Raw genomic sequence first — 23529 nt, 5'->3', positions numbered from 1 at the left:
TTTGAGAAGGATAGATATTATCTCTTCTTTAAATATTTGACAGAGGGGCACCTAGGTCGCTCAGTTGGTTAAGTGTCTGCCTTGGGCTCAGGTCATGGTCCTGTGGTCCTGAGATCAATCCTCAGGTAGGGGCTCTCTGCTCAGCCAGCAATCTGCTTCTTCCTTTGCACCTGCCCCTGTTCATGCTCTCTCTCCCTCTCTCAAATAAATAAATAAATAAATAAATAAAATATTTTGAAAAATAAATATTTAATAGAATTTACCTGTGAAGCCTCTACTCCTAGAGTTTTTTTGATTACTAACTCAATTTCATTACCAATAATTGTCCAGTTACAGATTTTTTATTTCTTCCTGATTCAGCTTGGATGATTATATGTTTCTAGGAATTTATCCCTTTCTTCTAGTTGTCCAATTTGTTGGTGTTTAATTTTTTTGTAGTACTCTCTTATGACTCTTTATATTTCTGTGGTATCAGTTGTAACTTCTCTTACATTTGTGATTTATTTATTTGGGTCCTCTCCCCCTCCCTTGATGAATCTGGCTAAAGGTTTATCAATTTTATTTATCTTTTCAAAGAACCAGCTCTTGGTTTCATGGATCTTTCCATTGTGCTTTTTGTCTCTATTTCATTTATTTCTGTTCTCATCTTTATTATTTCTTTTCTTTTACTCCTTTGAGCTTTGTTCCTCTTTTTCTAGTTCCTTTAGGTGTAGAGTTAAATTGAGATTTTTCTTGTTTTTTTTTTGAGGTGGGCCTGTATCATCATAAACTTCCCTCTTAGAACCGCTTTTGGTGTGTCCCAAAGATTTTGGACAGTTGTGAGGTTTTTTTGTTGTTGTTGCTGTTTTTAAAGATTTTATTTATTAGAGAAAGGGAGAGAGTGAGCATGGGAGCATGCACATGTGTGTGGGGAGGGGCAGAGGGAGATGAAGAAGCAGGCTCCCCAAGAGTGGGGAGCCCAACTCAGGATCTCAGTGCCAGGACCCTAGGATTATGACCTGAGCCCAGGACAGGCACTTAACCGACTGAGTCCCCCAGGTGCCCCTGGACCATTGTGTTTTCATTTCATTAGTCTCAAGGTATTTTTTATTTCCTCTTTGATTTCTTCATTGACCCATTGATTTTTTAGTAGCTTGTTGCTTAGCATCCACGTTTGTGTTTTTTCCAGTCTTATTATGGTCATTGATTTTTGGTTTTATGTTGTTGTCATGAGAAAAAGATGCTTGATATGATTTCAGTCTTTTAAATTCATGACCTGTTTTGTGCCTAATGTGATTTATCCTGGAGAATGTTTCATGTATACTTGAAAATAATGTATAGTCTGCTGTTTGGGATGGTTTGTTCTATATCTGTTAAATCCATCTGGTCTAATGTGTCTTTCAAAGCCACTGATTGATTTTCTGTCTGGATGATCTATCCATTAATGTAAGTCAGGGGTTGAAGTCTTGTACTATTATTGTATCACTGTTGAGTTCTCCTTTTATGTCTGTTAACGTTTACTTTATATGTTTAGGTGCTCCTGTGTTGAGTGCATACATATTTATAATCATTCTTTTCTTAGATCTCTTTATCATTCTGTAATACCCTTTCCCTCTTGTTACAGTTTTTGTTTAAAGTCTGTTTTATCTGATGTATTTTATTTTTTGCTTCTATTTACATGGCAAATGTTTTTTCCATCTCTTCACTTTCAGCCTGTGTATGTCTTTAGGTCTGAGTGAGTCTCTTATAGGCAGCGTATAGATAGGTCTTGTTTTTTATCCATTCAGTCACCTTATATCCTTTATTGGAGCATTTAGTCCACTTACATTTAAAGTAATTATTGATAGGTATGCATTACTGCCATTTTATTAATCATTTTCTGTTTTTTTTTTAATTTCTTTTGCTTTCTTCCCTTGTGATTTGATGACTTTCTTAATATTATGTTTGGGTTCTTTTCTCTTTATTTTTTGTGTATCTATTATAAGTTTTTGGTTTGTGGTAACTGTCAGGTTCATATATAATATCCTATGTATTTAGCAATGTCTATGTTATCGATGGTTGCTTATATTTGAACATATTCTAAAAGCACATGTTGAGAAATTTTATGGCTCCTGTTGATACTTGGAATTTTCTAGGACAGTAAGTTTTAAATAATTATTCTGGTCATTTATAATCTGTTTTTAATTTTAGGCCATTCATAGAAACTTCTATTTCTAAAAGTACTTATCACATTTTTCAAATAATTTCAAAGGATTAGCAGTTTTCTCATTTTCATTTTGATGTGGATTACCTGTATGTGTATATAATTCCTTGAATGATATTTACTTAAGCAAAAGGATATTGAAATGTATTTTTTCTATCTCAAATATGTAAGAGCACTGATGTGAACATATTTGTGTGACCAGAACGATTCTCACTGCTTTTCAGTGACATGGAGCAGACTGCACCAATGGAAGAGATCACAGCGGTAGAAGAGTCCCCAGGCCCTCTGGAGGAGGAATCTCCAGACAAGTGGGTACTTTATTAATTTCTCCATGGGTTGTTGGTGGCCTTCTTCTTAATAATTTCAGAGAGTCCTTCATGGAGCAGGAAACTCAACCTTTAATTATGTCACAGAAGGTTGACCTTAATGTGTTAATGGATAACTGAACTCATTAAGAATTCAAATAATCTAATGAATGATCATTAATGATAATTAATGAGTTAAATTTAGGTATTCCACCAATGCCCACATCTTTTCTGTCAGCAGTTTGTGCTATAATTAGCCTTCCTCTTATCAGTGCCCTTATCTCTTTTCTTTTTATTCTGAGTCCATCCTCCCTCTTTTCTTCACAGAGCTTAGGTCCCTGGTCCACCTCTAGCATCCTCTCCCAGTCCTTTAACTCCCTTGCCCTTGGGTCTTTTGTCGTGCCTTGCTAGTAAAACCCACCTCCTGGATGACTGCTAACGTCGGCTTTCTCTCTGCCTGCATTCACAGGCCAAGCACCGCGCCTCACTCAGTATAGCCCACAGGAACCCCTATAAATTCTTGATTCCCTGCATTCTGAAACGAGCCTTCAGCACTGCCCAGCATTCCTCTATTCTTAGGTTCACTCAGTCTCCCAGCATCTACAATAATCAGTTCCGTCCTTTGTGTTTCCTCAAAGCGCCAACACTGCCTCACTTTCCCCTTCCCCCGTCCTTCCCATACCACATCTCCTCTTTCATTTTCTGGATACAGCTTTGCCTCCCATGTCACACAGAAATTGAGAGCCATCAGATGGGAACTTTATCACCCTCCCAGTCTTAAAGGTACAAACCGGCCTGCACCTGCATGCCTCTGAACCTTCCTCCCCTGTGGTAATATAGAGGCACCGTCTCTCCTGCCACTTGGTCAGGCTTTGTATCCTGTTCCTGTGCAGAAACCTCACCCTGGCAGCTCCTTCCTTTTGAGATATATTCACCTTCCTTCCACCTTTGGTCTTCATCACCAGTTTAAACATGTTCAGCGTCTCCTAGTTTAAATCTGCTGCTCTTGCCCCACATTCTCACTCTGCTACCTTTTTCAGAGTTGTATATACTCTTTCTTCATTTCCTGTCCCCTCACTTAAGCCTTACTTCACTCCAGGTCTGGCCCTGTCCCCACTGCCCTTTGGAAACAGTCACCACATGTCTCCAGATCTAATAGATGTTTCCCTCAGCATCTTGCTTGACCTGTCGGAGCATTTGGCTTTATTTTCTTAAGCTCGCCATCCTTGGTTTCGGTGATATCTGTACTCTTCTTGTTTTCCTTCTGCCTCTCAGTTGGCAGCCCTGGTGGCGCAGTGGTTTAGCGCCGCCTGCAGCACGGGGTGTGATCATAGGAGGCTTGGGATCGAGTCCCATGTCGGGCTCCTTCTGCCTCTCAGTTCCTCCTTTGCAGACTCATCCTTGTCTTTCTGGTCTTTTAAAATATCAAGCCCTCAGGGCTCTGCCATAGGCCCTCTTTTTTAGTGTCTTTTATACGATTTCATGCACCTCTGCAGGTTGAATCATCATTTATATGAGGACTCCAGACTGTACACCTCTGGCTCCCACCTTCAGTGTGGGCTTTGGGTGTGTATATCTAGCTGCCTACTGTGGGCAGCTCCCCGTGGATATCGCAAATGCTGCTCCTGCTTCACATGTCCAGGAGAAGTCCAGAAACTTCAGTCCTTATTAGGTGTTTCCATTTTGTGGAACAACCCATTCTCATCCATCGAGTTGCACAAATCAGAAACCTAGGAGTCATCCCTGAGACTTCCTTCTGGAAACTTCCTTCTTCCCCCAAATCCAGTCTGTCACTCTGCCCTGATGATAGGTACCTTCTCATCTCCTCTCATCTCCACTCATAATCGTCCTTTTAACCAATCTGTCACTGTAGCTCCTGACGTGGTTTCCTGCTTTCTCACCTTCAGCCAGCCTTTTCCATACCACAGTGGCTTTCACACTAGCATTCTTGTTGTCATGTCCTCGTCCCTGGTGCAAGACCCCAGTGCCTTGCTGTTCTTTTCCTGTCCCTTGATCAGACCTGCACGGTCCTACATGGCCTGTCCCCCTCAGAACCCTCAAGTGCAGCCGCTCGTTGCCTTCTGTGGGTTCAGCACGTGGCCCTATCTGGTGTTCTCAAGCACTTTTCTCAAACCCTCTCCAACACATGTCTGAGTGCTTCTGCAAGTGCTGTTGCCATTTCTTTTTTCCATACCTTTCTTCCAAACCCCCTTCTCCCATTTAACTCTTACTCATTTACCTGCAATGAGGCAAGGTGTCTAGTGGTTAAGAGCATGGACCCCTGGCCAGCATGTGGGTTCACATCCCCAGCTCTGCCACTTGCTAGTTTGGGCAAATGGAAATAAGAATAGTACCTACATCTTAGTGTTGCTATAAGGATTGTGTGTGTGTGTGTGTGTGTGTGTGTGTGTGTGTCACATGGGGTACCTGGCATGTAGTTAATGCTAAATAAATATCTGCTATTATTATTTTCCTTATTGCAAGAGTAAAATGCTGCATTGATTGATTATGAAAGGTGTTCATCTACTATTCAGAACAACAAAGAAATAGAATTAAAGAAATAAACAATATGAGTATTTAGATAGTTACCTAAGGAAGTAGATTCATAGTTTATATGAATGTTGAGAAAATGAATTAACTAGATACCTTCAGGAAAAATTGTATCTTTTTTGAGCCAATAAAACATTTATGCAAATTCAGACTATGTAAGGCAGAATAATAAGGAGTAAATTATAGCATAACTCTTATCTGTGGAATTGATTAAGGTACTCTAACTTTCATAATATTAGACAAAATAATTCAGTTGGTAACTCTGAAAGACAGAATACTATTTAATGATTTTGTGGCAGTCTCATTGTCTACAGTATCCTAGCAGAGCTAGCTGACAAACCCCCTCTCTCCTCTCTGCTGACTGCAGTGGACAGTGAGCATCCAGTAGGAGTTGCAGGACCTGCGCACCCTTGAGCAGCTGCATGGCAGTCTGGTGGCTGACTGTGCTATGAAATTCTTGCTTCTGCACTGCCCTGTCAAACTGTAAAGTTATCACTAAAATTCCTAATAAAACAGGTACAATTTTTTGATAATTTCAAAATTAGGTTTGTATTTGAGATGTACATCCGATGATGGTGATGCTCTCTGATCTGAGCTTTATCTGAATGCTGATCTAACACTCAAGCTTTCAGCACCCAGCCAAAATGTATATTCAGTGTACCTCTCGGTTAGAACTTCCTTCTAACCTCTCGGGTTAGAACTTCCTGATAGATTGATTTAATGTCCCCTCACTTATGTTAGAACTTCCTTCTAACCTCTCGGGTTAGAACTTCCTGATAGATTGATTTAATGTCCCCTCACTTATGTTCAAACATACACTGCAAAGAACATATATTTTCCTTAAATTGGACACATTTTTGGGATCTCGGGTGGCTCAGCAGTTGAGCCGCCTGCCTTTGGCCCAGGGCATGATCCTGGGGTTCCAGGATCGAGTCCCACATTGGGCTCCCTGCATGGAGCCTGCTTCTTCCTCTGCCGGTGTCTCTGCACCTCTCTCTCTCTCTCTCTCTCTTTCCCTCTCTTTCTCTCTCTCTTGTTTCTCATGAATAAATAAAATATTTTTTAAAAATTAGGACACATTTTCTTGACAACTAAATGTGCTATGCCCATCCTGTCTTCCCTCCTTCCCCCTTTCACTACAGAAGTATTATGTGGTCCTCATCACATGGTGTTTTCATCTCTCAGGATGCTTGTGACAGTTTCTTGGGAGTATTTTGCTACAAGACTATAAGAATAAATCTAACATTTATAGAGCATTTGTTATGTGCCAGGAACTGTTCTAAATGCTTCCATGTCTTAACTCCTGGACCCTTTGCTGCCCTTTGGTGAAGGAGCAGTTACCTCATCTGGAGACATAGAGGTTAAAGGGCTTGCTGAGAGGTGCAGAGCTGGAATTTAAACCAGATGTCGTTGGACAGACATTTGTAGTCCTCCCTGTAGTGGATGGCAGGAATGGTTGAAAGGGCCATTTGCACCAGTTTGCTACGAAGAACCGAAAGGGAAGAAGTTGGTTCTGTGAGCAGAGAAGGGGCTGCTGGGGTGGCTAAGGGCTTCCCTGGTCAGGGATATGGAACAAATGCTTCCTCCCTCCCTTAAAAATCAAAAAGTCCTCATGAAGAGAGAGTGTTGAGGAAGCATCATTACAAAATATCTGCAATGAAATATTTTTCATTGTAATGTGTTTCCAAGTATTTTTTGCTTAGTGAAGATTGTTATGTACTGAATTTTCTTAAAACCAGAAAACACCTCCTTATTTTTATTTATTTAATTAATTAATTAATTTAGAAAACACCTCTTTAGAATGTATATGGCAAATTTCTGAGGAGCTCACAAGTTTAGCATCAAATTCACTTCCCTTTCAGTATTTGGGAAGGAAGGAAGGAAGAGGTATCATTTACATGGTAGGTTAAATCCACTTGCCCTGGTTAAGTAGGCCATAATAAAATTTTATTTCTAGAACTCTTTTTTTGGTTCCCTGCACTCTTTCATATATTGAGGTGAAAAGGTATTGCCTGAATGGATATTTGGACATCTGGCATTGTGTATGTTTTCTCTGTCCACATCTTAACTATATTCTATCTGAGTGTATTTCTTTGCCCTCTTATACCCTAAAGGGGTTGAGTCTGGGCTTTGGAGTTAGAATGAATGGATATGAAACATGGCTCTTTCATTTATTAATGATATGACCTCTGCCTCAGTTTTCTTACTTGTAAAATGTAGCTATTGATTGGATCTAATTCATGGGATAATTAACATGACCAAATTAATGTAAAGCACTTTGAATAGCATTGGCACCTAGTAAGCAAACAGTAAATGTTAGCATTATTGCCCCATTTATTTTTAAATTAACAGTTGTTAAAATCGTTTTCTTCTATAATTCCACCCATTTCAAAACAAATCTATAACTATCAAATTTGTATATAGTATTATTTATAATACAAATCATAAATTAGACCACCTATTATCTCTAGGCAGCTCTGATATAAAGTCCTCTTCCAAGATGTTTGATAATATACCAAGAACCGTGAAGGTCTTTGAATTAGTCAAATGGTGGAGGGGTTGTTAAATTAGAGTGATAGCAATTACAGTGCTTTTATAACTGCTAGAAATATAACCACTTTCGTCCCTTCTGGAAATGAGGGATTAATTATACATCTCTTCCTGTTGAAAATCCAGTCTGCTGAAACTGCCAGTAAAAACTGCATTTGGTGCCATTTCAAATAGGAAATGGGATCTGCCTCACAGAACTTGCATAGAATGTGTTTTTTGTAAGAATTTGTAGTCAGTAGAGATTAAGGTGAAGGAGCCTTGCTTGGTGGTTTTACACTGCTCCCAACATGGCTTGTTGCAGTGACAGATGGTAAAGGATGCATCGGGAACATCTACACATACACTCATGAATGGTATGCCCCAGTGTGCATGGGGTCAGGGCGATCACTTTCAAGGAGGGAATCACTTGCAGCAAATGCTCTCCTTTGAGAACTCTGTTTTCTTCACTTTGGGTATTTGTGTGTGTGTCACTTAAAGACTGCACTTAAAAAAAAAAAAAAAAAAAGACTCCACTTTTTATCTGCCTTACACTTCTTGGTATTACCTTCATGTTTGGATATGATGTTCTTTAAGACAAGCAAACAGAAAAAGTACTTCTTTTGTGGTTTTAATACAAGATCTGTTCTTACTAAACTTTTTGGAAATCATTAACTTCTATTAAGTAATCTGAGTTATGAAAGAGTCCTCAAATTCACAGCATAAGTTCTAGAAATCAGAACTAGATTATAGTCTATAATCAGAATAGCAACTGATTTCTATAAGAAATCACTGATTTCCTGATTCTGTCACAAGTAGCCTAAGAACCTTTATAAATCCTTAATATTTCTTTTATTTTTAGTGGTGTATTAGAAGATTGTTATAGAAAGATATATATGAAAAATAGTACAGTGAACCTCCACCTAAGGTATTCAGCTTAAACTTTTATCCAGTCTTCGCCATTCCTGTTTCATATGTTTCATATGTATCTACCCATTTCCTCTTGCCCTTAGGATATCCTATATCGTTCATAAATGTTTCAGGATGCTATACCTAAAAGTCTACTTAAAAAAAGATTCATTTATTTCAGAGAGAAAGAGAATGAGTGTGGGGGCAGGGGCAGACAGAGAGAGGGTAAGAGAGAGTCTCAAGCAGACTCCCTGCTGAGCAGGGAGCCCAATGCAAGGGCTCCATCTACGACTCTGAAATGACTACCTGAGCCAAAACCAAGAGTCAGATGCTTAACTGACTCTGCCCCACCCAGGTGCCCCTACAAGTCTACTCTTTTTAACTAGAACAGTGTTATCCCCTCTAAAGTTTTTAACAATTCCTTAAATATCTGGGCAGTTTGTCAGTTTCCCTGACTGTCTCAAAATCTCTTTTTAAAACAACTTATTTATTTGAATTAATATTGAAATATACATCTTAATTGGTGTGTCTCTTATCTCTTTTTAAAACAGTACTATTGAAATACAGTTCATATCCAGTGAGTGGCATATATTTAGAATGTACAGTCTCACAAGCTTTGACATCTGTATATGCTTGTAAAAACCATTACCACAATGAAAACAATGAGTATATCCATCAACCCATAAAGTTTCCCTTTATCCTTTTGTCATCCCTCCCTCCTGCCCCTTCTCCCCAGGTAACCAGTGATCTACTTTTTGCACTAAAGATTAGTTTGCAGTTACTATAGTTTTCTATTAATGAAATCATCCATCATGTATTCTTTTTTTTTTTTTTGGCCTGTATTCTTTCACTGAGTATACTTTTGAGATTCATCCATGTTGCTGTATGTACCAATAGTTCATTCCTTTTTATTCTCAAGCAGTATTCCACTGTACAGATAGACTGCAGTTTCTTTGCCCGTCTACCTGGTGGTCATTTGGGTTGTTTCCAGTTCTTGTTATTACAAATGAAGCTGCTATGAACATTTTTGTGTACAACTCTTTCTGGGATATACATTTTAATTTCTCCTATGTAAACACCTAAGAATGGAATGGTTGTACTATATGGCAGGTGTATAGATAACTTTTTAAGAAACTTAAACTCTTTTCTAAAGTGGTTGTTCCAGTTTTTATAATTTCTGGCCATTATAATAGGTTTATATCTCATTGTGGTTTTAATTTGCATTTCCCTATTGACTGATGATATTAAAGCAACTTTTTAATGGGTTATTTGCCGTTTATATAGCTTCTTTAATAAAGAGTGTTGAAATTGCTCATTTTATAACTGCTTTCTTATTACTGTGTTTTGAGAGTTCTTCATATATTCTGGATTTAAGTCCTCTGTCAGATAAATGATTTGCAGATACTTTCTTCATTGGATAATTATCTGTCTTTTCAATTTCTCATGTCTTTTGAACAGCAGCAGTTTTTAATTTTGATGAAGTCTGCTTTATTATTTTTTTCTTTTATTGATCTGGCTTTTGGTCTCAAAACTAAGAAGACTTTGCCCAATTTAATATCACAAAAGTTTTCTTATAAGTTTAACAGTTTGGGTTTTTATATTTAGGTCTGTGATCCATTTTGAGTTGATTTTTATATACAGTGTGAGGTGGGGATCAAAGTTCCCCTTTTTCTCTTTTTTTAGCATATGTGTATTCAGTTATTACAGCAGATGAAACATAAAAATCAGTTTTCCATTTATGTGAAGGCCTCTTTCTATGCTCTGTGTTCCATTGGTTTATTTTATACTAATATTATACTGTTTTGATAATTCTTTTGTTTTTTGTTTTATTTTTTATTCATGAGAGACACAGAGAGAGAGAGGCAGAGACACAGGCAGAGGGAGAAGGAGGCTCCATACAGGGAGCCTGATGCAGGACTCGATCCGGGGACTCCAGGATCACGCCCTGGGCTTAAGGCAGGTACTAAACTGCTGAGCCACCCAGGTGTCCCTGTTTTGATTATTTTTAAGTCACTCTAACTCTGCATGTTTTTTATTTCCCTTGTAATATACTTGTCAAAAAAACTGGGTCATATGTCCAGAGTCAGAATTTTATTGAGTGCCTCCCTGTGAGCAATGGTATGCTGGTAGATAATCAACATCTGGCTCTCTAGGATGAAAAAGCCTGGGTCCATTGGCACTTGCTGGTTTCTGTGGTGTAAACATTCCCATCATGGCTGATTTAAAACTACCAATGTGTCATCTGAACACAGAGCTAGGAAGAGGTGGGCAGTAGCACACTATTATGTAGCATTTCCAGTATACACATACATTAGATATAATTCACCTCAAGAGCATAGATAAAGGTAAAATAGAGTGAATTAGGGAATAGTGAATTGTAATTTTTAAATTATCTTTGTTATAGTTACTTATAAGTTTATATAATTTAATTTTTAATAGTCATTAATAGCCAGCTCACAAAACTCATGAAAAGGTAACAATTGAACTGGCTTATAGCCAGTTCAATACAACTGTTATGTTACAACTGGTGCAAGCCAGTTGTAACATAACATTGTTCGTAGAGTAGTCGAACGTGTTCTTTGTCTCCTGTATTTTCTGTATTCCCTGAAAATTAATACTGAACGTCAGAGGTTTGGTCAAATTCAGGTTCAGCTTTTTGCAGGATTATTTCATAGGTTTTAAAAGGCCATCATTGCCTGTATGCATTATTTTATTAAGGCTGCATATTGATGATAGTGTAATAATCTCATTCTTTCTCCCCTTATTATCTGGCATGATCTGTAAGGAAAAGCTTGCCTAGAACTAGTTGATTATGTTGAGGTAGAAGTTTAAGAAATGTAGGATGAATAAAAGGGTAAGAAGTACTTTTTATCTATTTCTAGAATAGTGAGTTGATTTGGTTCCCTATCATACTTCAGAGGTGCAAGTGACTTTTAAGTGTCATTATGAATTTAGAGATTTAAACATTATTTCAATCCACTGACTTTTTTCTTCTTATGTGTTTTAAACTGACCCAGTTTTTAGCTAGAGGGAATTTCTTCAAGTTGATCTTGGTCCTTTACACACACACTAGTCATCTTTGATGGCTTTCTTGCATTTTGGTAGGATGTGTTCTGAGCTCATCATCTATACTTCCTACCCAATACAAAATACCTCATATCGAGCCATTTTTCCAAAGAGAGCAATTTTCTTTTAATAGAATATGGTAGTTAGAGACCACAGTCTGAGCAGTAGGGGTGCTCACTGCTACTAAGTTCTTAGTTGTCTCTAGGACATTTTAAGTAGACACAACTGAGAAATATACATATACACTTTTTAGGTAAAATATGAGTTTATTATTTCCATTTGAAATTTAAGACTATGAATTTTTAGCAAAACTACATTTGTTTGTTCTTACATTTGTTTCTCTTTTACTTCCATGCTGAAAATCCCAGTTGTCAGTAACATCACTCATTGGGTACACACACAGATAACAAACATTACCAACATTGTGTCCAATAATATGATTACTAAAAAGTTATAGTGAGAGAAATGAGTAATCAAAGTTGTCTTAAAGATACTTTAGTTTCTCCTGATGGTTGTGTCACCAACTCGATAAACATTAGGTTAATTTTATTAATTTTGCTTTCAAATTTTAGGGATTGAATTTGAATTTAGATCTGTTTTATAATTATATAAAACATTTGTGTTTCCAAAGTTCCATCTGATTAAACAGTATACTTTCCTTTTTTTTTTTTAATTTTTATTTATTTATGATAGTCACAGAGAGAGAGAGAGGCAGAGACATAGGCAGAGGGAGAAGCAGGCTCTATGCACCGGGAGCCCGACATGGGATTTGATCCCGGGTCTCCAGGATCACGCCCTGGGCCAAAGGCAGGCGCTAAACCACTGCGCCACCCAGGGATCCCAAACAGTATACTTTCCAACCAGCTTCTATCTGTGTTATTTCTCTGGCCTATTATAATTTTTTAAAACCTATATGTATACAGGTTTCCCCTGCTATCTGAAAGTAGGGTGTTTCTTTGAAACATAGGCTAACTCTAGGAAATTAATGGTAAATTTATTACCATTAATTTATATTAAAGATTTTTTGAGCATTCCTAGAGTCAAAAATTAACTGCTTAGGCTTTTCTGATACTTTAGGACACATCTTGCTACCAGATGCACAAAATAAATTGAGATAAAGCACAGATGCTCACAGACATTTCAAAGCTATCAGCTTGATGCTGAGATGTACTGAGTGTAGTTCCTGGGAAAGAAGCTTGGTGAGGCTGCTCTTGCTGCTCATGATACACTCTGCCTCACTGCAAAATCAAAGCTGAACACTGTTTTCACTTTTTTTCCTTTTTCCATAAAAGCAAAAGTCCTCTTCTGATTTCTTTAGTTTGCAGAAACTGGTACTGATGTAGGCTTTTTATAAAAGCTTCATGTGAACTTCTAGAAAGTGGGAATTAGTGATATATTTGTATGTCTCACTACTTCTTCGGTGAATGGTAATGTACATTCCACTTTGCTTTTCCATGAACAAATCAGCAGATGCTCCATAGCAATATATAGAGATAGTACTCATTCCTTTTTTAAGCTGTTTAAAATTCATGTTTAATATCCATAATTTTTCTACCAAATTTCTCCCTAGATGAGTTCAGGTTATTTCCAGTATTTTGCTACTACGTATTTTTAATGTCTTTTCATATTTTTGCCAATATATATATATATATATCATTTGGGATGTTTTAATATTAGCATTTTTTTAACTTTGTATTATGAAAATTTTCAAACACAGCAAAGTTTAAAGAATCTTATAGTAAACACCTAATCCATCACCTAAACTGATGTAAAATTAGTTCATTGTAAAGTTAAAAAATAAGTGTACATTCATTTTTTAACAAATGCATATGCTTGTGGAACCCAAACTCCTCCATCAAGATGTAGAATATTACCATCATGCCAGAAAGTTCCCTTATGCTCCTTCCTTCAGAGACAACCACTGCTTTGATTTTTTTTTCTACCATTTGCTTGATATTTTAAAGGCGCTTTATAAATATGCCTGTTTTGGATGCTCTATGATTAGGTTTCTCTTCTGATTTCACTAATAGTTTTCATATCATGAACCTGTAACTTCGTGTGCAGCCATTACCACCATTCATCTCCAGAACATTTTCATCATCACAAAGAGAAATGCTGTATCCATGAAATAATAAATCCCCATTCCTCCATCCCCTTTACCCTTTAATAACCTCTATTCTTCTATATCTCTATGAATTTGCCAATTCTAGGTACCTCATATAAGTGGAATATAATATTTGTCCTTTTGGGTCAGGCTTATTTCGCTTAGCATTATGTTTTGGGGTTCATCCATGCCATAGGATGTATGTATACTTTCTTTTTGGTGGTAAATACATATAAATAAAATTTACAGGCTTAACCATTTTAAAGTGTACAACTGACATTTACTACATTCACAGTGTTATGCAGCCATCACTGTTACTGGTTCCAGAACATTTTTTTAAAGATTTTATTTATTCATGAGAGAGACAGGCAGAGACACAGGCAGAGGGAGAAGCAGGCTCCCCACAGGAGACTGATGTGGGACTCGATCCCAGAACTCCAGGATCACACCCTGAGCCAAAGGCAGATGTTCAACTGCTGAGTCACCCAGGCATCCCAGATAACCCATATTTTGTTTATCTTTGCATCAGTTGATGGACATTCATGCTGTTTCTACTTTTTGGCTATTAGGAATAATGCTGCATTATGAATAAACAGCATTATTGAATTTCCATTTGTGGTGCTGTGTGTTTTCACATGGACATATGTTGTCATTTCTCATAGGTGTATATGTAAGAGTGATATTGCTAGGTCAGATGGTAACTCTGTTTAAATTTTTGAGGGTTTGCTGGACTGTAATTCAAAGTGGCCACACAATTTCATATTCCCATCAGCAATGTATGAGAGTCCAATTTCTCCACATCCTCACCAGCACTTGTTAAATGTCTTTTTTATTCTAATCATCCTACTGAGTGTGGAGTGTCATTGCAGTTCTGATTTGCATTTCCCTGATGGCTAATGATATTGAGCATCTTATTGGTTATTTGAGATCATCTTTGGAAAAAATGTCTATTCAGAATCTAGCCTATTTTCCATTTGGGTTATTTCTTTTCATTGAGTTGTAAGAGTCAAGATGTAAGATGTAAGTCCTTTATCAGATACATGATTTGCAATATTTTCTACCATTTCATGAGTTGTTTTTTTTACTTCTTAACGGTGTCCTTTGCAGCACAAAAGTTTTAGTGATGTCCAGTTTGTCTACTTTATCTTTTGTTACTTACACTTTTGGTGTCACCACTGCTTAATGTTAAATCATGGAGATTGGTGCCTGTATCATCTTTTAAGGGGTTTGTATTTCTAACTCATATTTCTGGTGTGAGGTAGGGATCCAGCTTCCTTCTTTTGCATGTGGGTATCCTGTTTTCCCAGCACCATTTGTTGAAAAGACTATTTTTTCTCCTTTAAATTGTCATTGGCACCTGCTTGAAAAAAAATATTGTAAATACAAGGATTTATTTTTGTGCTCTGAATTCTAGTCCATTGAATCTGCAGGATCACTCATGGTGTCCTTTCCATTTGTGAGGGCCTTATTTCTCATATATCTGTCTTCTCTTTTCTTTTAAAATCTCATGAATTCAAAGAGGATATTTACAAAAGTATGTATGTGTAACCCACCATTTTATGATTCTGTTCATGATTGCCTATATTTGTTTTGACTCAATAGCTTCTCCCTTTTCTTTTGCAGTTATCTCATTTTGTGTGTAATGCCATCTGGGAAGGGAATGCCTGGAGGTGAAGTGTAATGTCAATGGGATGGTGATATTCCCATATTTCAAAGACAGCTTTGAAACAAACAGATGGGAAGTGGGGTGTCTAGCTGGCTCAGTCGGGGAAGCATGTGCCCGCCTCCTGATCTTGGGCTTGTGAGTGTGAGCCCCACAGTGAGCACAGAGATTACTTTAAAAAAAGGAAAGACAGACAAGAAGTATCTTTAGTTAGCAGTGATACCATAAAATGATTAAAGTAGGGAAGCTTGTGGTTCAGAGATTTTACCTTATGTAAATTAGATGTGGGACCATGAAAGTGGCTAAACTAAGAGTAATGACTTTGCGTATGAGAACACAGGCATTTTAGAACCATCAAAAACGGGATCCCTGGGTGGCGCAGAGGTTTAGCGCCTGCCTTTGGCCCAGGGCGCGATCCTGGAGACCCGAGATCGAATCCCACGTCGGGCTCCCGGTGCATGGAGCCTGCTTCTCCCTCTGCCTATGTCTCTGCTTCTCTCTCTCTCTCTGTGACTATCATAAATGAAAATAAAAATTAAAAAAAAAAGAACCATCAAAAACTTCTGCTTCTTTATAGAGTTCCTGAGTTGGAGTTAGAAGAAGAAACTCAAGTTCAAGAGATGACCCTCGATGAGTGGAAAAATCTTCAAGAACAGACCAGACCAAAGCCTGAGTTTAACATCCGAAAACCTGAGTCCACTGTCCCTTCCAAAGCAGTGGTGATACACAAATCCAAGTATAGAGATGATGTAAGCATGACATTTTCTTCTCTAGAGGTGATTTTCTGGATTAACTGACTAGGAACTGGATGGACCCTCTCCACTTCTGAGGTGCAAATGGGACATTAATAGTTGGTGTTCTGCTTTCTACCTAGGAGTAATCAGATGTGATGTGTGCCTAATTTTATCAGTATTGTTCATAAAACGAGTTGGAACTTGACCTATTGACACTTCATACAAAGCAGTTATGGTGACAGTGCATCTTCTGCTCAACCCAGAGCTGTGCTTTGTGCAAATACTGAATGTTAATGGCATTTCATTTTTATCTCAAAAGAGAGGTACAGTGTTTCCTGAGCAATGCCATTTCACAGGATAACTGCTCTGCATTTCATGATTAGATTAGGTTCAGCTCAAGCTCTTTAGAAGCACATTTAATTGGGAGTACTTGATCATTTTAAACAACCTGGAGTTCTGTACTCTGTTAATTGCAGCAGCTCTGCTTCCTCTGCCTAACTGCGGAGACTCCAAAGACAGGCCCCCAAGAGGAGGAGCCCCTGAGAGCCAGTCAGCCGTATGATCATTCACAGTGTCCTTCTCACTTGTGAGGGCCTTATTCTCATAGTTTGGGTTCAGTCCTTTTTTGGAGGCCTCTGCTTTGGAAAGATCTCCCAGCCTATATTGTGTGGGATGGTCAGCGTGTCATTTAATCACATTCTATTTGTGTTCCTGAACTTAAAGGTATCCTGAAGCATTCTCATTTTAAAATTTTAAAATTTAGAATTCACATCATTCAGTCATAGCCATTTATCTTGATACATATCTCTATGTTGATGATGGGGGTGAACAAACCCTTTCTTCTGGGTATCATTAATTGGTTTTCCATTTGAAACTCAGGAATTTTGTACTGTAGATTTGTCTGTGTTTCCATTTATACTTTGATTAGTGCTAGTCTTTGAATGGATACTTTAATTAGAGGGTCACTTATGATACAGGATCCCCTCCCACCTCCTGTTCTGGTGAGTCCAGTCTCTTAGAGGCCTTACTAGTGAGTTTTGAGCTGTTCGACTAGAAGTGGCTTTTTTTTTTTTTTTTTTTCCCAGCAGCATGGAGGCAAGAGCCTTATTTTCTTGGAAATCTCTGTGAGGTATTTCTACAAGTCCATCAGCTGGCTGGGTTGGCTCTTTTCCTATTCATTTTGTTCTTTTTTGTTCTGGGGCATTGTAAATAAAGCTTTGCCTAAAACAAATGTGCTGTCAGGATGTGAAATATGCAGCTGACATGTTAGGTAAAAATAGAAGCTATTTTTCCTGCATCCACACCAGATTCATCCTCCCTGAAGAGAGGCTCCAGAAAGAGGTCTGCTGCAATATCTGAAGCAAGTGGGTTAGCTGACTCATCCAGCTTGTCTCAGTAAGGCACACGGGTCCTTGTTAATCTGATGGCATTGGAGGTTTCAGCCAGGAAACCTGAATCGTTCTGAAAGCAACAGAAGCCAAATCTTGGGTGACTAATGTGCTTTGTCCTGGGCACCCTAAGAGACCAATCACTGTGGTGGGATCTTGTGTTTGCAAAGTCCAGAGCAACAGGAGCCTCCAAAGTGAGCTGGGCCCTGGAAAGCACACTCAGCTCTGCGCTAGGAGCCCGCTGTCCGCTAGGACGCAGTGGGCTGTTTCTAGGTCTACCTTTTTACCACGGTGCTGGTGCGCCCGAATTGTCCTTTCTTCCATTTACCTAAGGTCTCTGCTTTATTTTCATGTGCAGCTTGGAAGGCAGCTGTACCATGTTAAACATGTTAAACATGTTAAACATGAACTCTGTACCAAACACATGGCCAGAAGGGACTAATATGTTTGGGGAAACCTGATTCCATTTCCTAGACAAGTTGTAGGAATGTTCAGCATTAAAGCACTTTGGAGATTCTCCTTGAAGACCATTGGCATATTTCCTGTATATTTATATTTTACTCATAAGTGAGAGGTTTGTTTTATCTGTTCTTAGGAATCGAAGCCAAATCAAATTTGGAGCAAGATATATTTAATACAGTTTTCCTTTAACAAGACACAGAACTTATTTGACCTCTTAAAATGTAATTTCTCAAAGTATTTTGACCAAAATAGTTCATAAAAAGCAGCTTGAGTTCTTTCTGCAGCATTGGGAACAATCCTTAGATAACCATACTCTGTTATTTTACTATTTCCCTATATTTGAGTCAGAATTGTTTATTGTAAATCATGCAGTTTTTAACATATGGTATTTGTACAGTCAGCACCCACATTGAGAGGAGTTTTTTCCATCAAGTTCTATCCTAGGAAGGTAATATTTCCTTATTTATCAAACTAGCATTTGTGAACAAATAAAAAAGGCAGAAATTAAAACTTTTTCATCTGAGCAGAATGCATTTCGACATTAAACATTTATATCAATTACTGTTAGGCATGTCAAATCTTAACAGCTTAACCTGCCAAGCTCATAGCAACTTGGTCTCATTAATTCAAATTAATATAATAATAAGTTCACAGATGTTTGGATGAAGACCATGAGTATGAGAACGTGTGGCTGGGAAATGGCAGATCCCCCGTGTGCTGAGCCCAGAGCAACAGGGGCGCCACCTCTGTCTTGCCGTGGGGCAGCAGGGGTGGAGGGCACTGTCCTGCCAGATGTCACAGTGGCTCCCGGGCAGCGTAGCTCCGGGACGTTTAATGGAGCAAGTGTCCATGGAGACGGCTGTGTGTGTGATGCTGAGATGCTGTAACTGTGTTCCAGATGGTAAAGGATGACTATGAAGACGATGCCCATGTTTTCCGGAAAGCAGCCAATGACATCACATCCCAGCTGGAGATTAATTTCGGTAACCTCCCTCGTCCTGGGCGTGGAGCCAGAGGTGGCCCACGGGGAGGCCGGGGAAGGATCAGAAGGGCAGAAAACTATGGACCCAGAGTGGAAGTGGTGGTGAGTGCTGGTGTTCTGTGTCCTGGATGGTTCTTCTGCAGGAAGTGAGAGGATGAGGAGGATACCCTGGGCTGTGCAGTTGGGAGGGCCACCAGGGTCTGCTGTCCATTCCTCTGCTAGTTTGGAACAGTTACATCAGCAGCATGGTCGTAGTTGGGCACAGACCATCCGGTGGCCCATGGTCACCAGGGGGGTCCACAGTCTGCTGTGAGTGCACACTCAGAACCAGAGACAAGCTCATTCATCTGCATCACACAGGATTCCCAGCTCGGGATGCAGTCAGACCACCTGGTGGTCGTATGCCCTGCCCTTCCGGTGCTTTCCAGGCAGATAGAATCTTTCCTAAGGCTTCAGGGCCTCCTTGGGACCTCCCCAGGCTCACCTTCTCACCTCACACCATCCTTTCTCTCCTCAGCCACCTCCCCAGGCTCACCTTCTCACCTCACACCATCCTTTCTCTCCTCAGCCAACACTGCTCTAGCTCTAGTTCTTTAGACAAGCATGTTCCTGACCCCACAGGGGCTTTGCACCTGATGGTCCTTCTACCCCCTTTGCTTGCTCACCTAGAATAATATCCTCTGACCTTGCTTCCTCACAGGAATCTTCTTTGGTCACATTTCCTTCCAGACCAGGTCAGAGTCCTTGAGCAAAGAATTTTATTTTTCTTTGAAGTGTCATCTTCATTTGTAGTTGTATTCTCACAACTACAATGGTGTGATTATTGATCAGCACCTGCCGTCTCTACCATAGGTGACAGAAACATGTCTGCTTTTGCTCGTTTTTAGTTCCCCCAGCACAATGGATGGGTATAGTAGGCGATTCATAAGTGTTTTGTGAACAAATCTCTGCATTTTCCAGCTCAGAACTGCCCTTGGGCCCCCATCCCTTCAACTGTCCAGTTGCTCCATTTCGGGGTCTGTATTCTCTTTGCTCCTTCGCTGAGGCTTATCTCTGGAACAACCTTCTCTGGTAGAAAACCCTACCTGACCGTGACGTGCCTTTCGCCACCAGACTGCTGTGGGCACCCCTTCTGTGGGCTGTTCACGGGCCAGCTGTTGGCTGAAACTACCACACTGTGACTTCTTCAGGACTTACCCCCTCAGCCCAGGGGCCCCCAGGGCAGGCAAGAACTGTCTCTAATCAACCTTGTGTCTGCACGTAGTAAACATTCTGTATGATGTTTACTGAATGAGGGAAGTGCCAGATACAAGAAAGAGGCACTCGGTAAGGTTTTGTGGGAGGCAGGGAGGCAGGCAGGCACTGCTGGCCGTCTTGCAGGGGCCAGGAGCAAGTCTGAGTGGGAGAGGCACCCTTCCTCATCCCCCTTTCTGCATGTCCTATTTGCAGTGGGGCCTCCTCTCCCGGGGTGTTTGAGCCACAGCCACCGTTTGCGCCCCCCGCCCCTTGAAAGCGCAGGCGCGTGTTTCTCAGAGGGCTCTGCCCAAGTGGGAGTGCTTCAGGTGACTGGGTTTCAAGACTCTTCTTTTCTTCTTTAGACACAAGATGTTGCTCCCAACCCAGATGACCCTGAGGATTTTCCTGCTCTGGCTTGAGAGAGCCCTGTTTCCCTAGCAACCTGACACCGTGTCTGCGTACCTATGAAGAGACTTTTCTTGCCGTGAGGAAGAGTCAGACTCTAAGAACAATAGATGTTGCTTTTTCCCGTGTAGTGTGAATTTGTTGCACTTTTTTGGCCTGGGAGCTATGGGATCGGGATTTCTCCAGACACAAGAGCAGCAGTTCCAGCCAGGGGGTTAGTCTGGCACTTTCCCAAGAGGGTGGAGAATGGTGATTATTTTTTTATTGAAGGAATCCCAAATGAAGTTCAGAAATAATATTTAAAATGTATATATAGAGATTGTATTGAATCCTCCACGGAAACCAGGAGAGTAAAGATGTAAAATAGAATCTACTGAGCCGGCTCTGTAAACTGTATAGGCCAGAGGGCTGTGTTCTTTAATGCCAGAGGAAACACACATAGCGAGGTCACAGCCTACTTTTCAGAGACAGGGGAATTAAACTATAAATGTACTGACTGTTTACTTGTAAATGTTATACTCTCCTGGAAATTTTTTGAGTTCTGGTTTTCACGTAACCAATAATTTTAAGCAGCTAGTGCGCGGCTACTGGCTTCCACTCTATGACAGAGAACTAGGAAAAGTATTAATTTTTTTAATGGTGATTTAAACTACCTCGTGGTTTCTGTGTGTGTATGTACACACACATACACACATGCTTAGTATAAATGTGCATATTTAGGGTTTGGGTGGTTTTTAGGATGAGTATCAAGCATACGATTTTTAAAATCATGTTATTTAACCCATCAATGAAGTGAGAGGGGGGTCCAGGCAAGAGTATTGTAACTTACCACCGTATCCTTTTCTCCCTCAAAACTAGTATTTGAACTCGACGCCCATGTACAGATGTCCTCTGTCCTTGTCCTGGCAAGATTTGTAAATAGTATTTATTGAACGCCGTGTGCGGTTTTTCTCACTCAGCCCTTATACCAGTTTGAGTTCCTCTTTCTTGCCTTTGGCGAGCGTTTGGGGTTAGGGGACACCTTGGAGGTTCAGTAAGTCACTTAGTAAGTCACTGAGTCCTGCCCTGCCCAACAGAGCAACCCCTGAAGAGCCCGCTTGAAGAGCCCACGCCAGCGGGCTGAGCGCTCCAGGGCAGGGCCTAGGGCCAAGGCAGCTGGAGCAGCTGTGGGCAGCTCCGGTGAGGCTCTCCCCACTTTGCTGCAGAAACTCAAGATAACATTTGCCTGTTGTTACACAGTTACTCTGCTTGTGCTGGACCTGAACCCGGTCCCAAGATCTGTGCTTTTTCCCCCACTTTGCTATGCTGTTTAAGATGGCTCTGACCTTGAACCCAAGTGTAAATAAAGGTTGGTATTCCCTCCTAACTGTGTATAGAAAGCTGAATCCTTTTGGTCACTCCCAGGTCAAGAGAAAACGTGGAAAGAGACCCAGCAGGAGGAATCAGCTGTACCCCCCCGCACCACGTGATAACCAGTTAAGGACCTTTGCTGTGGGGGACTGCCTACCCTTGGGCTCATTATTAAATTAATATCTAAGCACTAAGATCTATTAAGTGATTGCTGTATTCCCTCTCCCTGGAAAGGACACGATGAGTGGGAGTGCCCTGACCCAAGTCAAGTCTCAGGAGAATGAATGTCAGGTTCAGCCACAATGATCAGCTAGTACAGCATGAGGCTGTCACATGAAGTCACTCTGCCTGCCTTTGCTTTGAAGGTTGGCGAAACCGAGATCCCTTTCAAGAAAGTTCCCTAGTATTGTAGATAATGCTTGGAAAGCCCATAGAGCTGGATTTAATACTGTATTTACAAACACCACATCCTTCCCAACATACTGGAGATCTCTGTACCACGGAGCAGTCTTGGGTCCTGTGGTCAGAAACAGTTTTAGGGTATGGCATACACTTCCTGAGCCTGTATAAGACTTGGTTGCTCACCAGGATTACCTCTTACCAACTGGTAGGGCAGATGGATGGCAGGTTTTGGTCATGTGGTTGTCTACAGTCCAGTGCCCCAGAGAAGATCAGGCGGAAGCACAGAGCAGAGGAAATCCCTAACAGCATGTTAGGGAAAAATCCGAGTTGACAGGAAGCTTATGTTCAGACCCATACACAAGAGAAGGCCTTCCTGATCAAAGTTCCCCTACCACACTCAGATGTGTGGGTGTAGACGGGCCATGAGGCAAGGCATGTTTCTAGCTGGCAACTTAACACTGAGCAAATCAACCCCACAAAAGAAAACTAGTCAGGCCCAAGACTCTCGGAAGGCGGAGGCCAAGTACGTTTGAGTTGCAAAGTCAGGTGTGCCAGCCCCAAGGCCAGCCGGAGGAGCTCACAGTTGGATGAAGGTGGGAAGAGTAGTCTGGAGCTGGGAGAGCTTCACAGAGCCATCACCCTCGAAGGGAGGGGGCTGCTCCCAGCCCTGACCAGATGAAAACCCAGGATGCTTCTCTGACAAGGTCTGGGAAGAGGCAGGCTCACTGGAAGCTGCTGCCTGGGAATTGCCTCAGGAAGGTTGACATCCTGCACTGGATGATTTTAAGATGTGGCCAGGCTGCTTTCAGAAGTAGCATATCTTTCGCCTAATGTGGCTGCTAAGTGTGTAATGTTTTCGTCCCATGCAAGGCAGGCCCCTCCAGAGCCCGAAGGGCCGTAAGGGCCACGCCCCTGCTACTGGGTCCCTGGGTCAGGGCTTTTCCTCTGTTAACTGGCCTCTCCAGGCCATCCTGCACACAGCTACTTTAGAGGTGAAGGCATTGTTTTCTTTTGAAACCACACATTGTGGTGTAGGAAAGACCTGTGGAGCTATGGGACCTGGGTCTCAGAAGCTGGGAAAGATCAGCCGTCAGAAACAGGAACTGACCTCTTCTGGGCTATTCAGGAAAGAGCCACACTGCCAAGAGCAGGTGGGGCTGCCCTGCCCAACACGGCATCACCCCGCTGGATAGTGTCCCCGAGAGAGGAGGTCTGTCCGTTTCCTTCACTGCTGCTGTCTCTCCCTCAGCCTCTACGAGGATCAT

General features: G+C 40.6%; 1 protein-coding gene across 2 annotated transcripts in view; it reads left to right on the top strand.

Moving 5' to 3' along the window:
* The window catches only part of HABP4 (hyaluronan binding protein 4), a 42854-nt gene extending 20976 nt beyond the window's left edge, over nucleotides 1-21878 (top strand). For both annotated transcript variants that reach the window (XM_038526840.1, XM_038526839.1), the window contains exons 5-8: nucleotides 2407-2490; nucleotides 15883-16054; nucleotides 18788-18973; nucleotides 20470-21878. In XM_038526840.1, the coding sequence (XP_038382768.1) occupies nucleotides 2407-2490; nucleotides 15883-16054; nucleotides 18788-18973; nucleotides 20470-20526 (499 nt within the window). In that variant the 3' untranslated portion in view covers nucleotides 20527-21878. The remainder of the gene's footprint in view (nucleotides 1-2406; nucleotides 2491-15882; nucleotides 16055-18787; nucleotides 18974-20469) is intronic.
* The last annotated feature ends 1651 nt before the right edge of the window (nucleotides 21879-23529 follow it).

This window comes from Canis lupus, chromosome 1 (genome assembly GCF_011100685.1).
Source record: "Canis lupus familiaris isolate Mischka breed German Shepherd chromosome 1, alternate assembly UU_Cfam_GSD_1.0, whole genome shotgun sequence".
Classification (NCBI taxonomy): domain Eukaryota; kingdom Metazoa; phylum Chordata; class Mammalia; order Carnivora; family Canidae; genus Canis; species Canis lupus.
This window is presented reverse-complemented; position numbering and strand designations above follow the sequence as displayed.